The sequence below is a fragment of the Lissotriton vulgaris genome, unplaced genomic scaffold (genome assembly GCF_964263255.1).
Source record: "Lissotriton vulgaris unplaced genomic scaffold, aLisVul1.2 SCAFFOLD_1297, whole genome shotgun sequence".
Taxonomy (NCBI): Eukaryota; Metazoa; Chordata; class Amphibia; order Caudata; family Salamandridae; genus Lissotriton; species Lissotriton vulgaris.
The window spans coordinates 168787-189476 of record NW_028244989.1 but is presented as its reverse complement, the minus strand read 5'-3'; the positions used below and the strand labels follow the sequence as shown (position 1 = coordinate 189476).

The following is a 20690-nucleotide window of genomic DNA, read 5'->3' as shown; positions in this document are numbered from 1 at the left end:
TTTTATGTCATGTGTTGTTCTCTCAATCTTCGAACTGCACAGTGTGGCGTGGTTGTCGTTTACCTAACAGTCTGGAAGGTGGTACCATCTTTGGAGGATCCAAAGTTTCGCATTCTACTCACAGACGTTTCCACACTATTCTTGGTAGGTTACTTCTATTCTATGTGTGGATTATTTTACCATCCATAGTGGATATCTATTCAGTAGGCACAGAGAAATACCGTGATCTGTCCATGACCTTGGCGTCCACACATTATATGAGATCACAATTACAGCTTCATGTATTGTATGATTTTCAATGTGATGCAGATAGCATTTTGACTTGTTTGGGTTTAATTTGTTGAACCTAATTGTGATTCATTGTTTATACATGTTTGGCTCCCTAATTCTCATTTCTAAAATATCATTTTTCAATTTTTTAACATCTAACATTCAATCTGTATAAATGTAGGAATTATGTTTGTAATTTTTGTATTACCTTTCCTCTAGCTGTATTTACATACGTTTTAGTTCGTATATATTATATATTTATTATATTATTTGTTTGTCACTCCCAGCCTTGAAAAAGTCTCAGAAAAAGACGAAACGCGTGTCGGCGGTGTGAGCTGGGAAGTTTTAAACTTATACATATGAATTCTTAATAAAGAAATGAAAGAACATTTTTGTCTGGATCCGGTGTTACTCTACATAGAAATCTGTTTGGATTTATAGATACAGTGGTTATGACAATTAATACTCAGGGATTATTTCTCTCCAAATGAGATATCTAGGATTACCTAGATCATACTAAATTGATACTACGTAGAGTGCTTTAGTAACCTGTTCCTTAACTTTTCTTGACACATGCCCATGTTTGAGGTTTTTATAATATTCAATCTAAACAAAATGTGCATTTGTACAATGAAAAAATAACATGTCCAGTTGCTTTTCTCTCCTGCAGGAAGGAATCCTCCAGTCATGCCACTGAGGTCAACTCTTTAGCTATAGAAGTGTCTCATGTTTAGGTTTCGCCTGGCGTCCGCTGAGCAGCAGCGTTCGCGCAGGCGAAATCTTTTTAGAAGCAGTCTGGGGCTTTGTCCCGCCTCTCTGTTCCATTGGCTAGTTCCATAAATGGAGGCTAGCCATTGGAACAGAGATGCGTCATTCATTGCCCGAGCAGATTCGTGGGTGTTCCGGCGATTTTTTCGCTCTCCGCCCCTTTGTGAACGTCATTGCGGCGGTGGGCGGTGTTTTTTTTTTAAAGGTTTGTTTTGTCATTCCTCCAGGCCGACCGCCGCCGGAAGAAGTCCAGGTGAGTGCTCCCCTCCCCTCCCGCTGTCCATGTGCCCGTTCCCGCCCCCCCTGCCGCTGTCCGTGTGCCAGTTCCCACCCCCCCTCCCGCTGTCCGTGTGCCCGTTCCCGCCCCCCCTCCCGCTGTCCGTGTGCCCGTTCCCGCCCCCCCCCCCCCTCTCGCTGTCCGTGTCTCCGGCCCCACTTGTAAATGCTAGTTTACTCTAGTGTGTTTTAAGCCACAGGTTTAATTACATTAGAGACGCCCCTTAGAGAGACACCCCCACTCAACGTGATGGGTGGCAAACACGATGCAGTACTGTTCTTTGGAGTCTGACTTTCTCAGAGGTGAAGGGTTATAGCCGATGATGTATCCTCTGGATACAGACTTTCCTACTGACATTGAGGCAGAGGTATTTATCCGGTTAAACTATTGCGGCACTGTGGTTCTTGGAGCCCAGGCGAAACTGTAGGCTCTGCAAATTAGTAGCTCCTCGCTTTCAAGGGTCCTTGACGCGCCATTCCAGAGAAGACAGACTAATCCGCATGAGAGCCGCATTAGAGAACATGTCCTCGGCGGATCTCTAATGGCTGCTGGATAGCTAACATTAAACGAACGCACAACCCTCTCCAAATTCACGGGAGTAATGACTTTCAGTAAATGGGAAGCAGTTACTCGGCATGAACTGGTGGCTTGCCCCAGATATGGTAAAACACGGACCCTCAAACATGGACATGTACATAGTATTATTAAATAAAGGAAAAAGCAACTGACTGTGTGAAATAAAGGTGCAAAGCATTCTTCAGCTGTGATTGCTAGGTTGTATTTTGTAGTTTAAAGCCAGTCGCAGGATATCACAATACTTTTCCGAATCGGCCATCGTGGTTTAGAACTCTCTCTTAGCAACATTATGGACTTCGATATTGCAGTTCGAATAATAACACAAAACACTCCTCTTCAACCAATACCTTGGAAAAGATGACACTTCACTACTTGTTGTGTGTTTTTAAATAACATCTGGCAATTGAGGCAGGAGACTGGCATACATACTCACGGCTCATTGAGTTAAGCGCTGCCGCCGACATCCGGTGTGATCTGCAGGTCTCGAGTTTAAATCTTGGCAAGGCTGATAAATTGTGGGGGAAGTATATCGCGTGATGATACGATATACATTTTTTTCTTCATGTTATATTGGTTTATGTCACCGACCTTTGTGTAGCGCTACTGGCATGATTATAAAGTGCCTCGAAACAATTAATTTACTAGGGAAGAAGCTGGAGTGCAGTTCATGCAACAAAGCTCACGATTTTCAGGCTGTCCGCAGCAAGTTATCTTCTTAAAAACACGAGTTGTCAGTTTGGGGACATTACAGCAAAGGATATTTTTATCTGTTTAGTCGAGTTTTGGAGCTTGGGCACAGCAGAGAGAAGTTCGGTGTGTGACGCCATCTATTTGTAACATTCTACACACTAATACACGGCACTGTGAAGACCATGCTCAAAGGGTGGTGCACATTTCTGAAATATTAATCCTGTACGTTTATTTCCTGGTGATTACTATGGACTCATAATTTTTATAGGTTTCCTGTGGGGAAAGGAGTGTGACCGGCACATTTTCTTATAAGGCAGCCCTATAGAATCTTGCTAAGAGATACAGAGCAGGCAGGTGTGTGTGTGTGTGTGTGTGTGAGGGTGCGGTAGAAGCACTGCGGGAGAGAAGCTATGGTCTGGGGAGCACACACCAACCACGGGGCAAGAACTTGGAGCAAGAAGAAACCACAGTGACGCCCACCCTCAGCACCACTGCTCTCACCCCAGCACCTGCGCATTTCCACTTGCTGTTTCTCAAGTTTAACCTGCGCGTTTGCCAGAAGGGCTCTATTCTGAGCCCCGCATCCATCTGCTCCACCCCCTCTTGTGCCCTCAGCTCTGACCGGTGCCCGGCTCCGCCATAGCGCTCTTACCCCTTGGTCATCAACTCTTGCCCCGTACCGCCCTCTGACCTCAAGCAGGGCATTTGTCCCTTGCTGCGTTGCTTTCTGCCCTCGCAGGTGCCCTCAGCTCTGAATCCTCTGCCATCTGATCTCACCCCGGGCCCTCACTCACTTCTTACCCCTGTACTCTCAGCTCTTACCCCTCTGCCCTCAGCTCTTCCTAGGCCCTCACTTCTTGCACCTGTGCCCTCTGACCTCAAACCAGGCCTCCAGCCCTCACCACACTGCCCTCCGCCCTCCCCTGTGCCCTCACTGACTCCTGTGCCCTCAGCTCTTACCCTTGTGCCCGCAACTCTTACCCCTGTGCCCTCAGCTCTTACCTGTGCCCTCAGCTCTTACCTGTGCCCTCAGCTCTTACCCCTTTGCCCACAGTTCTTACCCCTGTGCCCTCAGCTCTTACCCCTGTGCCCTCAGCTCTTACCCTGTGCCCTCAGCTCTTACCCTGTGCCCTCAGCTCTTACCTGTTCCCTCAGCTCTTACCTGTGCCCTCAGCTCTTACCCCTGTGCCCTCAGCTCTACCCCTCTGCCCTGTGCCCTCAGCCCTTCCTAGGCCCTCGCTTCTGACTCCTGTGCCCTCAGCTCTCACCCCTCTGCCCTCTGCCCTCACCCGTACCCTGTGACCCTCGCCGGTGACCATGGCCAGCATGGCGGGGGAGATCGTGGCCTTCCTGCTGGCCCTGTTGGGCTGGGTGCTGGTCTGCTCCACGCTGCCCACCGACAACTGGAAGTGTGTGGCTCTGTGTGTGTGGCGCTGCGTGTGACTCTGTAGGTATGTATGTGTGTGGGACTCTGTGTGGGTCTGTGTGTTTCTATGTGGCATTTGCGAGAGATTAAGCTATTGGCATTGTACACGACAGTGCCATTTATTTATCCATTTTCCAAACCAACACATAAATAAAAATGTTGTAATTTACAATGCCAATAGCTCTAACTTTTTCAAAGGCGAGACCGTTGCATTGTAAATGCTTGTTCAACAGTGAAACTTAATTCACACAACGTCTGGGGAAACAACAAATCCTCGAGTAAGTTTTCAAACCTGCAATCAGGTACTTAAGTATTAGTAGCTCTGCTCAGAAAGAAGCTTGCCAAAAGTTTGCAGTGAAGTTTGTTTCAATTACCTGTGCCAGAACAGCTAGATCCCTTTACATGGAGGAATAACTTGGCATCTGTACATATGCCCCAGGCACGGAGCGAGTAGATACAGCTCATTTAGGTTAGCTTTTCCAGACCACCAGTGAGCAGGCTTGCTGCCAACCTTTTTGGGGGGAGAGTGATGGAAGTGATGGAAGGGGAGTGTGTTTGCAGGTTATACTGACCTGCATAAAACCCAGGGTAATGCTAAACTTCAAGTAGGAAAAAGAGCATCTTGTTAATTTAACCTGCTACGCATTACTAAATGAGATGGCTGATTCACAGTTTTTACAACAGGATGTGTGAGAAGGTTAAGTAAAAGTCAAAGGAGCCCTCCACATTATGGCTTCCTTTTTAATCCACGTGTGGATTGCTGTCACTACATGTCATTAACTTTAAGATGATGTTCGCTGGCTTGTCATCTTGGCCTAATCCACTTTACAAAAACTATCATTGCAATTTGCATTTATTACTAGAGAGGCACATCTGCAATATACATAAATCCAGTCCATATAAAACACCGTTTTTTTCTTTTCTTAAACTTGCAATTTAAATAAAAACAGTACGTGTGAAGGATCAGAAAAGAAGAAAAAATGTGATTACTAGCCTGAGAATCCTATATCTGGGTTCCTTTTCTTCTTTTTCCGTTCCCATTTTTCTGCATCTTCAGCACTGATTTCCAATAACTTGGCCCGCTGATAATCTTCACCTTTAGCTGCACATTCCTTCCGCACCAAGGAACAAAATTAGGTAACTGAGTCAGAATTAAGTTCAAAATGTTCACTCTTAATGCATGATCACCCATAATGTCAATTAGAAGGGTTACGAAATGCTTTGAACACTTTATGTAAATCAATTGTGCCGCAGTTAATTTCACCTAGACACCTTGTATTTTAAGTAGAGAAAGGGGAGGTATTGGGGAGATCCTCAGTATTTCAGTAGTTTTGCTCTCACACCTGGCTAGCAATCAGTACTACCCCTTCACCTCTCACTGGGACACGCGACGCCTGCCCCCCCGCCCCCCTCTAAGTGACAGCATCACTTCTTGGCTGACCCGCCTGATCAGCTTGCTCAAGTTCTATTTGATTTTTTCTCTGCTGCAGAGTGGTGCAGAATCTCTCATCACATATAATCACTGCTATTTCTACCCTGCTGGGCGCTGTGATGTAGTGTGGTGCACGGCGGCTGAATTTGGCAGAGGAGAGACGCAGAGGAACTGATTCGAAGTAAGGAGCTTTGAACACCAGCTCCCTGCTGACTGGTACTGACTCCTTTCCTCTACGGCACAGATGGAGGCGGATTCACTTGCTCTCTGGTTGGAACTGCAACCATAGTGAGGAATGGCTTGAGGGGGCATCGGCTGATGGCTCTCACTTTGGGGATAAGCGATGCCAAGGGCAGTGTGAGAAGGACTCTGTGAAGGAAGAGAGACTTACCGGTCTAACGCCAGGTAGGGTCCAACAATCCCGTATGCCATCTCAGCGACACCACACTGAACTACCAACTTCATGCTCCTCTGCTATGTTTCCACATGAATACGACAACATGCCTGATCCGGAAGTAACGCCCACGCAAACCGGAAGAGAAAGACACGAACCACTGAAAATCGGACAGGCTCAAAGGGGAGGGGCAGAGAGCGTTGGCGCAAAAACAGTAGGAGAACGCCGAAGCGGAGAGGGAAACGGAGAAGACGCGGGACCTGAGGAAAACAGAGAAGACGCGGGACCTGAGGAAAACAGAGAAGACGCGGGACCTGAGGAAAACAGAGAAGACGCGGGACCTGAGGAAAACAGAGAAGACGCGGGACCTGAGGAAAACAGAGAAGACGCGGGACCTGAGGAAAACAGAGAAGACGCGGGACCTGAGGAAAACAGAGAAGACGCGGGACCCGAGGAGGAAGACGCGCGACCCGAGGAGGAAGACGCGCGACCCGAGGAGGAAGACGCGCGACCCGAGGAGGAAGACGCGCGACCCGAGGAGGAAGACGCGCGACCCGAGGAGGAAGACGCGCGACCCGAGGAGGAAGACGCGCGACCCGAGGAGGAAGACGCGGGACCCGAGGAGGAAGACGCGGGACCCGAGGAGGAAGACGCGGGACCCGAGGAGGAAGACGCGGGACCCGAGGAGGAAGACGCGGGACCCGAGGAGAAAGACGCGGGACCCGAGGAGGAAGACGCGGGACCCGAGGAGGAGGACGCGGGACCCGAGGAGGAAGACGCGGGACCCGAGGAGGAAGACGCGGGACCCGAGGAGGAAGACGCGGGACCCGAGGAGGAAGACGCGGGACCCGAGGAGGAAGACACGGCACCCGAGGAGGAAGACGCGGGACCAGAGGAGGAGGACGCGGGACCCGAGGAGGAGGACGCGACACCCGAGGAGGAGGACGCGGGACCCGAGGAGGAGGACGCGGGACCCGAGGAGGAAGACGCGGGACCCGAGGAGGAAGACGCGGGACCCGAGGAGGAGGACGCGGGACCCGAGGAGGAAGACGCGGGACCCGAGGAGGAGGAAGACGCGGGACCCGAGGAGGAGGAAGACGCGGGACCCGAGGAGGAGGAAGACGCGGGACCAGAGGAGGAAGACGCGGGACCCGACTTATCGAACGCCAGAACACCAGGGAACCCAGAGGAAGGAGAAGAAAGCTGGTACGAGGACTGGTGGTGTCCGGAGGATGTTAGGGAGCGGCATTAACTCAGGAGAGTTACGGCAGAGCCGGTAAGTACTAACGGCTCGGGGTTACTGGGGGGGGGGGGGGGGGAGAAGCGGGAGGGAGTACAAAGGGGGGGGGACTCGTGAACACGAGAACATTAACTGCTATTGTGACCCCTTGTTGAACTATATGACAGTGTATGATTTGAATACTACTTTACGTCGACATCATCTACATCCTTGTGCACCTTTTTGTTACTTCTCTTAGGCACTTAAAACCGACAACCCCCTCCCTCCCCCCCCCCCCTTTCTCTCTCATCCTGAACTCGTTTTGGGCTCATGGAATTACAATCTTTCCAGACTTGGCACAAACGACCCAGACAGAGCACAAAGGTGTGGTGAAGGGAGACCAACCACCCCTAATATTAAAACATCATTCTTACAGCTCCACTATGTTTATTTTCTCCTCCTATGAGCCTCCGGGGAGACCACCACGGTCAAGAGGATCCAGAGAGCAAGACAACACCTTTGCCCATATCAACCCCCTCCAGCTCATCACAGGAGTCGTCAGAAGAGAGAGGAAGAACACAAAAGGACATTCATCCAACCAATTTGCAACTCCTCCTATTATCAATAAACCACTTACTGTTAAACCACTACTTAGGCCTCCACGCCTGTTTATCAAACCTTCCCTCCCACAAGTGGTGTCAGAAGTGGGATTGAAAGGCAAAATGGAGGCTGCCCTAGCGAAAATGGCCGAAAACCAAGAACACCTGGGTAAAGTCATGGAACGTTTTTTGACCGTTGTAGAAGAAGATAGAGGCAAGTTACAGCAAGTACTAGCCGGACAAGGTCAGACCCACGGAGACGCCATGGATAAACTCACTGAAGCCCTGGGTCAACAAAGAGGCCCTACCACCTTGCCGTCTGTAGTGCTGCAGCGATATGTAGCTGGGGAGGACCCCGATTTTTTTTTTAGCAACTCTTTGAGCGAATGGCAAATGCTGCATCTTGGCCCGCAGACAAATGGAGCCAATTTCTGGGACCTCTTTTGTCTGGAGATTTACAAGCAGCCTACCAGGCAGCTACCCTTCAAGGAGCAGTCCCCTATGCAGAGATAAAAAAATGCATCCTGCAGAGGCTGGGAAAAGATGATGAGACATATAGAGTAAAGCTAAGAAAAATGAAGGAGGGACCTCAGAAACCCATCGCGCATTATACTTCAGGGTAAAGGATATGGCGGATCGTTGGCTAAAACCCGCAACCACTGACAAAGACGGGATCATGGCTAAAATGTACCTAGAGTAGTATCTAACATCCCATCATCTGCCCCTTCAACGCTGGGTCCGAAAGCAAGCTAACCTCACCCTAGAAACAGCAGTGGAGATAGCCAGTGCATATAATAGGGCACAGGACTTCCAAAAGGGAAGGGAAGAAGTCACGGGGAAGACAGGGGGACATGCACCCCATTGGCCGTCCAGACCCCCATTAGCCAAGAAGCTTGAACCTCTTGCTCTCGTTCCCAGTGCCCCTCTGACTAGTATCTCGTTTGTTCGACCACCTGCGACAGGACCGCAGTGTTTTCAATGTGGTGGGATGGGGAATATAGCATGGTTTTGTCCACAAAAAAGAGGAACCCATGGATAGAGGGATGGCCCGCAATTACTACTGCTCTCCCACAAAAAAGAAGTTACCCCCATATCGGTGTACAGTCTCTGTGAATGGACAACCTGTTACTGCTTTAGCTGACACTGGATGCTTGCACAGTGTAGTCAGACCCCAAGACCTTGGGAGCAGCATAGGTCCCATAGAAGGAATGGTGGCTATTAAATGTGTACATGGTGACACCAAACCATACCCCACTGCTAGGTTGCTGATACAACATTCCCAGGATTCGGGGACATCCTTAACCAAGGGACTGATACCCAGATTACCCGGATAAGCTATTCTAGGAAATGATTATTCTAAACTACCTCAGTTGTTACAAGATTCCTCTTTAGCTGAAGATGAGTGGTTAGCTTCCGCCCCTTACTCCAAAGATGCAGAACGGGAATGGCCACCGTCCAAACCCCGGAAAAGTTGAAGACAGAGAAGAGCCGAGAAAGGGAGAGACCCCCATGGTGATGCCGATCATTCCTCGGAAAACCCATGGGAGACAGACAGAAACTTCCACGCTGCACAGCGAGAGGACCCCGTCCTTCAGGAAAGGCACTTGAGGATGAAGACCCACTACATGTAGGTCCTTATTGCTTTACTAAAAATGGTCTATTGTACAGAAAAGGTAATCCTGACCTGAAAGCACAGTTGTTAGTTCCAGAGCTGTTCCGAGAGAAAGTGTTGTATCTTGCTCATAGTCATCTTTTGAGGGGTCATTTTGGGGCAGACAAAACAGAGAAATCCATCTTAAAAAAATGTTATTGGCCAGGTATATATCACCAGGTTAAACGATATTGCAGGGAATGTCCAATTTGTCAACGGCACAGCCGTTACCAACCTCCAAGGGCACCATTGCTTCCCCTTCCTATCATTGATGAAACTTTCTGTTGCGTTGGCATGGATATTATTGGGCCCTTGCTACCCTCTAGAAGCGGGTGCATATATGTACTTGTCATAGTTGACTAAGCTACTTGGTTCCCTGAGGCCATACAACTGCGCCGACCTGACACAGCCAACATCACCAAGGCTATGATCGGTGTTTTTTTCTAGGGTGGGTTTCCCAAAGGAGATCCTAACCGATCCGGGGACCCCCTTTGTCTCCAAGATGATGAAAGACATATGTACACAGTTAGGAGTAAAACAATTAGAACAGCAGCCTATCGTCCACAAACTGATGGGCTGGTTGAAAGATATAATGCTACCATTAAGACCACCCTGAAAAAGCTGTTTGACTTAGAAGCCCGGAAATGGGAAGATATCCTTCCTTTGGCTTTATTTGCCATTAGATGTAAGGAACAGAAAAGTACCGGGTATTCTCCTTTTGAGTTATTGTATGGGCACAAGCCCCGTACATTGCTTGATATGGCCCAGGATCAATGGGAAACCGAACCAGACGACACGAAACAAACATAGGTCTTTCCAAGTGGGGGACCTCGTATTGCTTATGATGGCCTCATCAGACCAAAAGCTATTAGGACAATGGCAAGGACCCTATGGAGTAATCCAACAGGTGAGCCCAGTAACCTATCGCATCGAAATAGATTCCAACAAAAAAATATCCCAAATATATCATGTGAATTTACTTAAGAAATGGGAGGGACCGGTTCCGGTGTCCGTCAATAGTGTGGAACCACAAATACCACTGTTCGATCAGTGTATTGATCCCGACTTGCCCTGTTCCTTAAATGAAGACCTGACCAAGATTTTACAACCCCTGTTTTTTCCACGTCCCCAGGGAGCACCGCTCTCATTGAACACACTATTAAAACCCCACCAGGGAAACGGATTAGATTAAGACCATACCGCATACCAGAATCCCGCCGTCAGATTATAAGGGAGTAAATACAAAAGATGCTGCAGATGGACATCATAGAACCATCTAGAAGCAAGTGGAATTCACCCATTGTGCTCGTACCAAAACCAGATGGTTCAGTGAGATTCTGTATTCATTTTAGGGAAGTAAACAAAATCTTTGAGTTTGACACATCCCCTTTTACGATTGGATGAAATGGTGTAAAGATTAGGGAGAGCAAAATATATTAGTACCCTGGATTTATGTAAATGGTACTGGCAGGTACCTCTAAAAAAAGAAGACAGAGAAAAGACGGCCTTCTCAACCCCTGATGGCTTATACCATTTTAAAATGTTACCCTTTGGCTTACATGGGGCGCCGGCAACATTTCAAAGAGCCATGAACATGATATTGAGACCGCATGAAACATATTTTGGAGCATATATCGATGATATTGTGATATATAGCGATGCATGGGAACAACATCTGTCACAGCTCTCACAATTCATTCAAACTTTAGGGTCACATGGGTTGAGAATAAATCCAGCTAAGAGTCATTTGGCTACTCAGACGGTTAGGTACTTAGGATACCTATTAGGAGAAGGAGTCATAAGACCACAGACGTCCAAATTATCGGCCATTTCACAGATACCTTTACCCAGAACCAAAAAGGATTTAAGAGCTTTCCTGGAGTTGTTGGGATACTATAGAAGGTATATCCCTAGGTTTTCGCAAATGGCAGCCCCATTAACTGATCTTCTGCAGAAAAATAGCAGAACAGAAGAGATCTTACAATCTCCTCCTACCGAAGTGTTGCACTCCTTTGAGTCCTTAAAGAAATATCTAACTTCTGATTCTGTCCTGATCAGCCCTGATTATTCCTGTCCCTTTATTTTGCAAACAGACGCCTCAGACCAGGGTCCAGGAGCTGTTTTATCCCAAGAAACACCACAAGGGGAAAAACCAATTATTTATATTAGTTGTAAACTCTTTCCCCGAGAGAGGAATTATGCCACCATTGAGAAAGAGGCCATCGCTATCAAATGGGCTATAGAGACCTTACGGTATTACTTGGATGGAAGAGAATTCACCCTTTTCACTGATCACGCACCACTAGAATGGTTAGCAAGGAATAGGGGTCACAATGAGAGGGTACTGAGGTGGTTTCTCTCCCAACAGCCCTATAGATTCCATACTAGACATAGAAAAGGGAAAGAACAAGGGAATGCGGATTACCCGTGTAGATATCTCCAAAGTCCAAACCCTATAAGAAGGACAGCAAGGGAAAGGGGATGTGAGAAGGACTCTGTGAAGGAAGAGAGACTTACCGGTCTAACGCCAGGTAGGTTCCAACAATCCTGTATGCCATCTCAGCGATGCCGCACCGAACTACCAACTCCATGCTCCTCTGCTATGTTTCCACAGGAATACGACAACATGCCTGACCCGGAAGTAACGCCCACGCAAACCGGAAGAGAAAGACACGAACCACTGAAAATCGGACAGGTTCAAAGGGGAGGTGCAGAGACCGTTGGTGCGAAAGCATTAGGAGAACGCCGAAGCGGAGAGGGAAACGGAGAAGACGCGGGACCCGAGGGAAACGGAGAAGACGCGGGACCCGAGGAAAACAGAGAAGACGCGGGACCCGAGGAAAACAGAGAAGACGCGGGACCCGAGGAAAACAGAGAAGACGCGGGACCCAAGGAAAACAGAGAAGACGCGGGACCCGAGGAAAACAGAGAAGACGCGGGACCCGAGGAAAACAGAGAAGACGCGGGACCCGAGGAAAACAGAGAAGACGCGGGACCCGAGGAAAACAGAGAAGACGCGGGACCCGAGGAAAACAGAGAAGACGCGGGACCCGAGGAAAACAGAGAAGACGCGGGACCCGAGGAAAACAGAGAAGACGCGGGACCCGAGGAAAACAGAGAAGACGCGGGACCCGAGGAAAACAGAGAAGACGCGGGACCCGAGGAAAACAGAGAAGACGCGGGACCCGAGGAGGAGGACGTGGAACCCGAGGAGGAGGACGCGGGACCCGAGGAGGAAGACGCAGGACCCGAGGAGGAAGACGCGGGACCCGAGGAGGAAGACGCGGGACCCGAGGAGGAAGACGCGGGACCCGAGGAGGAAGACGCGGGACCCGAGGAGGAAGACGCGGGACCCGAGGAGGAAGACGCGGGACCCGAGGAGGAAGACGCGGGACCCGACTTATCGAACGCCAGAACACCAGGGAACCCAGAGGAAGGAGAAGAAAGCTGGTACGAGGACTGGTGGTGTCCGGAGGATGTTAGGGAGCGGCATTAACTCAGGAGAGTTACGGCAGAGCCGGTGAGTACTAACGGCTCGGGGTTACTGGGGGTGGGGGGGGGAGAAGCGGGAGGGAGTACAAAGGGGGGGAACTCGTGAACACGAGAACATTAACTGCTATTGTGACCCCTTGTTGAACTATATGACAGTGTATGATTTGAATACTACTTTACGTCGACATCATCTACATCCTTGTGCACCTTTTTGTTACTTCTCTTAGGCACTTAAAACCTACAACCCCCTCCCCCCCCCCTTTCCCTCTCATCCTGAACTCGTTTTGGGCTCATGTAATTACAATCTTTCCAGACTTGGCACAAACGACCCAGACAGAGCACAAAGGTGTGGTGAAGGGAGACCAACCACCTCTAATATTAAAACATCATTCTTACAGCTCCACTATTTGTTTCTTTTATCCTCCTATGAGCCTCCGGGGAGACCACCACGGTCAAGAGGATCCAGAGAGCAAGACAACACCTTTGCCCATATCAACCCCCTCCAGCTCATCACAGGAGTCGTCAGAAGAGAGAGGAAGAACACAAAAGGGCATTCATCCAACCAATTTGCAACCCCTCCTATTATCAATAAACCACTTACTGTTAAACCACTACTTAGGCCTCCACGCCTGTTTATCAAACCTTCCCTCCCACAAGTGGTGTCAGAAGTGGGATTGAAAGGCAAAATGGAGGATGCCCTAGCGAAAATGGCCGAAAACCAAGAACACCTGGGTAAAGTCATGGAACGTTTTTTGACCGTTGTAGAAGAAGATAGAGGCAAGTTACAGCAAGTACTAGCCGGACAAGGTCAGACCCACGGAGACGCCATGGATAAACTCACTGAAGCCCTGGGTCAACAAAGAGGCCCTACCACCTTGCCGTCTGTAGTGCTGCAGCGATATGTAGCTGGGGAGGACCCCGATTTTTTTTTAGCAACTCTTTGAGCGAATGGCAAATGCTGCATCTTGGCCCGCAGACAAATGGAGCCAATATCTGGGACCTCTTTTGTCTGGAGATTTACAAGCAGCCTACCAGGCAGCTACCCTTCAAGGAGCAGTCCCGTATGCAGAGATAAAAAAATGCATCCTGCAGAGGCTGGGAAAAGATGATGAGACATAGAGTAAAGCTAAGACAAATGAAGGAGGGACCTCAGAAACCCATCGCGCACTATACTTCAGGGTAAAGGATATGGCGGATCGTTGGCTAAAACCCGCAACCACTGACAAAGACGGGATCATGGCTAAAATTTACCTAGAGTAGTATCTAACATCCCTTCATCTACCCCTTCAACGCTGGGTCCGAAAGCAAGCTAACCTCACCCTAGAAACAGCAGTGGAGATAGCCAGTGCATATAATAGGGCACAGGACTTCCAAAAGGGAAGGGAAGAAGTCACGGGGAAGACAGGGGGACATGCACCCCATTGGCCGTCCAGACCCCCATTAGCCAAGAAGCTTGAACCTCTTGCTCTCGTTCCCAGTGCCCCTCTGACTAGTATCCCGTTTATTCGACCACCTGCGACAGGACCGCAGTGTTTTCAATGTGGTGGGATGGGGAATATAGCATGGTTTTGTCCACAAAAAAGGGGAACCCATGGATATAGGGATGGCCCGCAATTACTACTGCTCTCCCACAAAAAAGAAGTCACCCCCATATAGGTGTACAGTCTCTGTGAATGGACAACCTGTTACTGCTTTAGCTGACACTGGATGCTTGCACAGTGTAGTCAGACCCCAAGACCTTGGGAGCAGCATAGGTCCCATAGAAGGAATGGTGGCTATTAAATGTGTACATGGTGACACCAAACCATACCCCACTGCTAGGTTGCTGATACAACATTCCCAGGATTCGGGGACATCCTTAACCAAGGGACTGATACCCAGATTACCCGGATAAGCTATTCTAGGAAATGATTATTCTAAACTACCTCAGTTGTTACAAGATTCCTCTTTAGCTGAAGATGAGTGGTTAGCTTCCGCCCCTTACTCCAAAGATGCAGAACGGGAATGGCCACCGTCCAAACCCCGGAAAAGTTGAAGACAGAGAAGAGCCGAGAAAGCGAGAGACCCCATGGTGATGCCCATCATTCCTCGGAAAACCCATGGGAGACAGACAGAAACTTCCACGCTGCACAGCGAGAGGACCCCGTCCTTCAGGAAAGGCACTTGAGGATGAAGACCCACTACATGTAGGTCCTTATTGCTTTACTAAAAATGGTCTATTGTACAGAAAAGGTAATCCTGACCTGAAAGCACAGTTGTTAGTTCCAGAGCTGTTCCGAGAGAAAGTGTTGTACCTTGCTCATAGTCATCTTTTGAGGGGTCATTTTGGGGCAGACAAAACAGAGAAAACCATCTTAAAAAAATGTTATTAGCCAGGTATATATCACCAGGTTAAACGATATTGCAGGGAATGTCCAATTTGTCAACGGCACAGCCGTTACCAACCTCCAAGGGCACCATTGCTTCCCCTTCCTATCATTGATGAAACTTTCTGTTGCGTTGGCATGGATATTATTGGGCCCTTGCTACCCTCTAGAAGCGGGTGCATATATGTACTTGTCATAGTTGACTAAGCTACTTGGTTCCCTGAGGCCATACAACTGCGCCGACCTGACACAGCCAACATCACCAAGGCTATGATCGGTGTTTTTTCTAGGGTGGGTTTCCCAAAGGAGATCCTAAACGATCCAGGGACCCCCTTTGTCTCCAAGATGATGAAAGACATATGTACACAGTTAGGAGTAAAACAATTAGAACAGCAGCCTATCGTCCACAAACTGATGGGCTGGTTGAAAGATATAATGCTACCATTAAGACCACCCTGAAAAAGCTGTTTGACTTAGAAGCCCGGAAATGGGAAGATATCCTTCCTTTGTCTTTATTTGCCATTAGATGTAAGGAACAGAAAAGAACCGGGTATTCTCCTTTTGAGTTATTGTATGGGCACAAGCCCCGTACATTGCTTGATATGGCCCAGGATCAATGGGAAACCGAACCAGACGACACGAAACAAACATAGGTCTTTCCGAGTGGGGGACCTCGTATTGCTTATGATGGCCTCATCAGACCAAAAGCTATTAGGACAATGGCAAGGACCCTATGGAGTAATCCAACAGGTGAGCCCAGTAACCTATCGCATCGAAATAGATTCCAACAAAAAAATATCCCAAATATATCATGTGAATTTACTTAAGAAATGGGAGGGACCGGTTCCGGTGTCCGTCAATAGTGTGGAACCACAAATACCACTGTTCGATCAGTGTATTGATCCCGACTTGCCCTGTTCCTTAAATGAAGACCTGACCAAGATTTTACAACCCCTGTTTTTTCCACGTCCCCAGGGAGCACCGCTCTCATTGAACACACTATTAAAACCCCACCAGGGAAACGGATTAGATTAAGACCATACCGCATACCAGAATCCCGCCGTCAGATTATAAGGGAGTAAATACAAAAGATGCTGCAGATGGACATCATAGAACCATCTAGAAGCAAGTGGAATTCACCCATTGTGCTCGTACCAAAACCAGATGGTTCAGTGAGATTCTGTATTCATTTTAGGGAAGTAAACAAAATCTTTGAGTTTGACACATCCCCTTTTACGATGCATGTCTGCAACTGAAGTTACCAAACAGTATTTTTTTTCCTGTTGTCACTGCATATTATACTTTACTAGCATAGACAAAAGCTTAATTTCATTAAAAAGCTAACAGTCGGACTCGATGGCTGGAGTTAAATCCAGAAGCAATAACCTCAAAAATCATGGGCTGTTTAGAATGGAGACTCGGAAAACCCTTAAAGAAAGCAATGGGAGAAGCAGCCATGAAAAACTTAAAGTTAACTGAGGAGGGCTAGCAACAGCGTAAGCAACTCTAAATGAAATGTCAGTAGCAAGTCCTAGTATGTCTCTCATGGACTGCGACACTGACGCGGAGAGTGGTCATAAAATATTTGGTGGCAAAACACCTAGAGCTGATACTGCAAGTTTAAGCTTAATGAGAAATGCCATCCCAAGCACTCCATGTCCACCAACTCGATTCAAAGATAGTGCAGGCAGGAAAACTGCTATGTCAAGGGGTGGGCACAACCAGGACATAGCTGGAGCCAGTCCTGAGGGATGGGGTCTCCAGGGCCATTAATGGCTTCAAGAAGGGAGCCATGTGGCCCCCTCTCATTTCATGGCATGGCCAGGCCCAAGAAGGTGGCAGTCCCAGGGGTCAAAATTGGCCAAGGAGGGGGTTGTGGGGCCTCTCATCCCCGTTATGATACTTGGCCATGCTCTGGGGGTGGCAGTCTCGAGGCTGAAAAAAGCCCAGGGAGGACCTCCTTCTCCCTTTTCTATAATGGCCTGGCCCCGGGGAGGTGGTGGTCACTGGGGCCGAAATAGGGCTGGGGAGCGCGGCCCGCGCCCGCCACCCTCCTCAAATTACATAAATAAGAACACTCCCTGGGACCTCCCTCTCCCAAGGGGTATATACCAAATAAGTGCGGAATCACTGTAAAAAAAAAAACACAGTTTTTGGACCTCAAATATTACATCACTCATAACATGGTCAGTGACATATCTGATGGAATCTCAAATGACCGAACCACAAAATCACTGACTCACCCACTCACAGCCCCACAGAACCTTTCATACACCCACATCCAAACAACCATTCACAGAACCATACCAGTTCTTACACACCCACTCACTGATTCATAGATCTACACGCACATCCACTCACTTACTCATACAGCCACTAATACACTCACTGACTCACTAATAAAGCAACTGACATATCCACTCACACCCATACAGTCAATCACACACCAAGTGAGTCACCCATAGAGCTACTCACACACCTACTCACTTACCCATATACACAGCCACTCACTTACCCATACACACAGCCACTTACTCACCCATACATTAACACATGCACCACTTACTTACTCATACAGATACGAACACACACACTCACCCATACAGCCACTCTCACTTTCACTCACTCACCCATACATTCACTCATACACCCCATCACTCACCTATACTGCCTTCCACATACCAAGTTACTCACCCATATACCACTGACACATCCAATTACTCACCCTCACAGACATACACACTCACTCACCTACCCACATAGTCCCTCACAAATGCACTCACTAACCCATACAGCCACTGACTCACCCACTCACTCATCCATACAGGCGTCACAAACACCCTCGCCCACAGACACTCAGACAGCCATACAGGTATCAGACAACCTATCACTCACCCATACAGCCACTCACATACCTACCAATCACTCACCCATAGAGCCACTCACATACCCACTAATACACCCATGCAGCCACTTAGACACCAACTGACAGACTGATACAAACTTTCCCACAATCTAATCACTCACTCACCCATTCATTCACTGAGACACCTAATCACTCACTTATAGAGTCAGTCACGCACCCACTGAATCATTCATACAGGCCCTCATATACCCACTGATTCACCAATACACCTCGGTATATATATTTAACACTCAGACTTTTTTAAAAAACACAGTCACTGGATGATGTCATCAGTGAAGTCACAGTCCATGTCATAAGTGATGCAAAATGCGAGGTCATAAGCAGTACGTTGAGGGGGGCGCAAGTTATAGTTAGCTCAGCTAACTATAAATGCTGAATTTCATTGGTTTTGTACAATTGAAACCAGAGCCTTATTATAATGTCCCTGTAACCTTTGGGTTTTTTTTCCAATGAATTTCTAAGTAGTTTTTTTAAATTCCATTTCCAAACTATAATATCCATGTAATCTTCGTCTTTGTAGTGAATTTGAAAGGTTTTTTAAATGGTAATTTCTAACTATAACATCCCTGTAACCTTTGGTTTTTCAGTGAATATATATCAGTCTAACAGAGCACTATGAAGTGCTTCAAAGCAACCCATGTGATGTTAAATAAATACCATAACACCTTAAATAAATATAAGTAATAACACACAAGGACAAGTCACTGGCTTCCATTCCTACTACTTTTTCTACTCAGTAGATTGTGAAACCTTAAGTGGTAGAAAGTTATGACAGACATCAAAATATTTTCACAGTTTTTTCTCAATGATGGGCAATGCAGGGGAGGAGCCGCGCCAGCGACCAAGATGGCCGCTTGAGCAACGGCGCCGCCACATCCTGACCGACTATCTGGCACATTATCCTGAGCCCTGTCCCTACCATTGGGTGGGGGACCAGCACCTGAGTCGCTAGGTGAAATTCGGGCTCATTTGGTGGCCGTGGAGACCGAATATCGTCGTCGAGAAAATTGGGACCTGTGGTCTCGGAGACCGGGGACCCGGGTGTGGAACCATCCGGGACGGAGTGCAACAACATCGGCTGCAGGGACCGGAAGTGGCCGGTCGGATCCTGCTTGTCGCATTCGAGTCGCGGCTGTGACGACGCGCGCCTCTCAACCTGACTTGGAGGTCGACCGTCGTAGTAACGGCCTACACTCGACTGAGGAGTGGTGGGTTTCCCCTGCCTTTGCGATCGTGATGGCATCGAGAGACTCTGAGAAGCCTCAGCTGAAGACCTCAAGTCCAGTCCAGTCGAATCGCATCGACAAGTATGCTCCTTCAAGGGGTCCCCGGTGAAAGCGAAACGACCTCCGTCCGGAGGTACCGAAGGGGATTCAGTCAGTGACGATCCCACGATGAAAGACTTAATGGACGATATCACTGGGGTCCAATCTTCCTTGGGCAAGATGGACACAAAACTAGACACTGTCGCAATTGAGGTGGGCCTTCTCAGGGCTGACCTCACCACAACTACTGAGAAGGTCAAAAACCTGGAGGTTAAAACGACGAGCCTCCTCGAGGATGTCTCTGAGCTCCAGAAGGAAGTGCGCGACCTCAAGGCGGCCCGGCATCAATTCGATAGTAAGCTGTATGAGTATGAGGGTCGGGCGCACCGCAACAATGTCTGCATTTTGGGGGTTCCAGAGAAATCCGAAGCGGCGTCCCCAGACCTCTTTGTCGAGGATCTTATCCTGAACCATCTCAAGCCGAAGGGCCTTAGTCATTTCTTCACGGTGGAGATGGCACACAGGATTCCCGGAGGCCGCCCGAAGGTTGGGGCACCTCCGCGTCCCATCATTGTCCGGGTCCTGAACTTTCGTGCCCGGGACGACATTTTGCAATCGACGAGGTCCACTGGGCCGTTGGCCTATGAGAATGCTTCGCTGTTGTTCTATCTGGACTTCACTCAGATGGTTCAGAGACAGCGACAAGGTTTTAGGTCCGTAAAGCGGCGGTTGAGAGACAGGGATGTGAAATACTCTATGCTGTATCCGGCACGATTGAGGATCGAACATGATGGAAAGACTTGGTTCTTTGATAACCCTGAGGTGGCCGCGGACTGGCTGGACTGAATGGAAGGATCAGACACTGGGGCTCAGGCCCGAACGTACAGCGAAGAATAGCGTACTGCTTGGAACTGTAAGCCGCACTCATCCTATCACTGGCGCAGGGGGTCTAGTCGAGGCTGTTCGTTCTCCCCCCCCTGGACAATTTTTTGCTCAAGACTCTTTTTAAGTGATTGTTTCGGTGGGGGGAGAGGGGGGAGGCGGACTACGGTTGGTTTGGGGTGGTGGGGGCGGGCGGCCTGTTGTAAGGTCCTCCTCTGTTTTCTACTTTTAGATACTTGTTAGTGGGGGTGACAGGCACACTGCGAGTTGGGGATGTGCATTTGCTACATGCAGGGGTGCAGGGTGGAGGGCCAGGGGTTTGGTTGTTGGGGATTTTTATGTGTTGCTTTGACTGTTGTAAGTGACCAGGGATTGCTAAGGGCGCCTTCGGATCTCCTGTTTTGTATTGGAAGGATGCATGGCTTCCACTAGACAGGGCCTGGGTTTCTCCGTCCTC

At 48.6% G+C, this 20690-nt stretch overlaps 1 protein-coding gene across 1 annotated transcript in view; it reads right to left on the bottom strand.

The window, feature by feature from the left end:
- LOC147666679 (pre-mRNA-splicing factor SYF2-like) overlaps nucleotides 1–20690 on the bottom strand; it is a 182632-nt gene that overhangs the window by 107589 nt on the left and 54353 nt on the right. The window contains exon 4 of the mRNA XM_086948974.1: nucleotides 5002–5119. Coding sequence (XP_086805100.1) covers nucleotides 5002–5119 — 118 coding nt within the window. The remainder of the gene's footprint in view (nucleotides 1–5001; nucleotides 5120–20690) is intronic.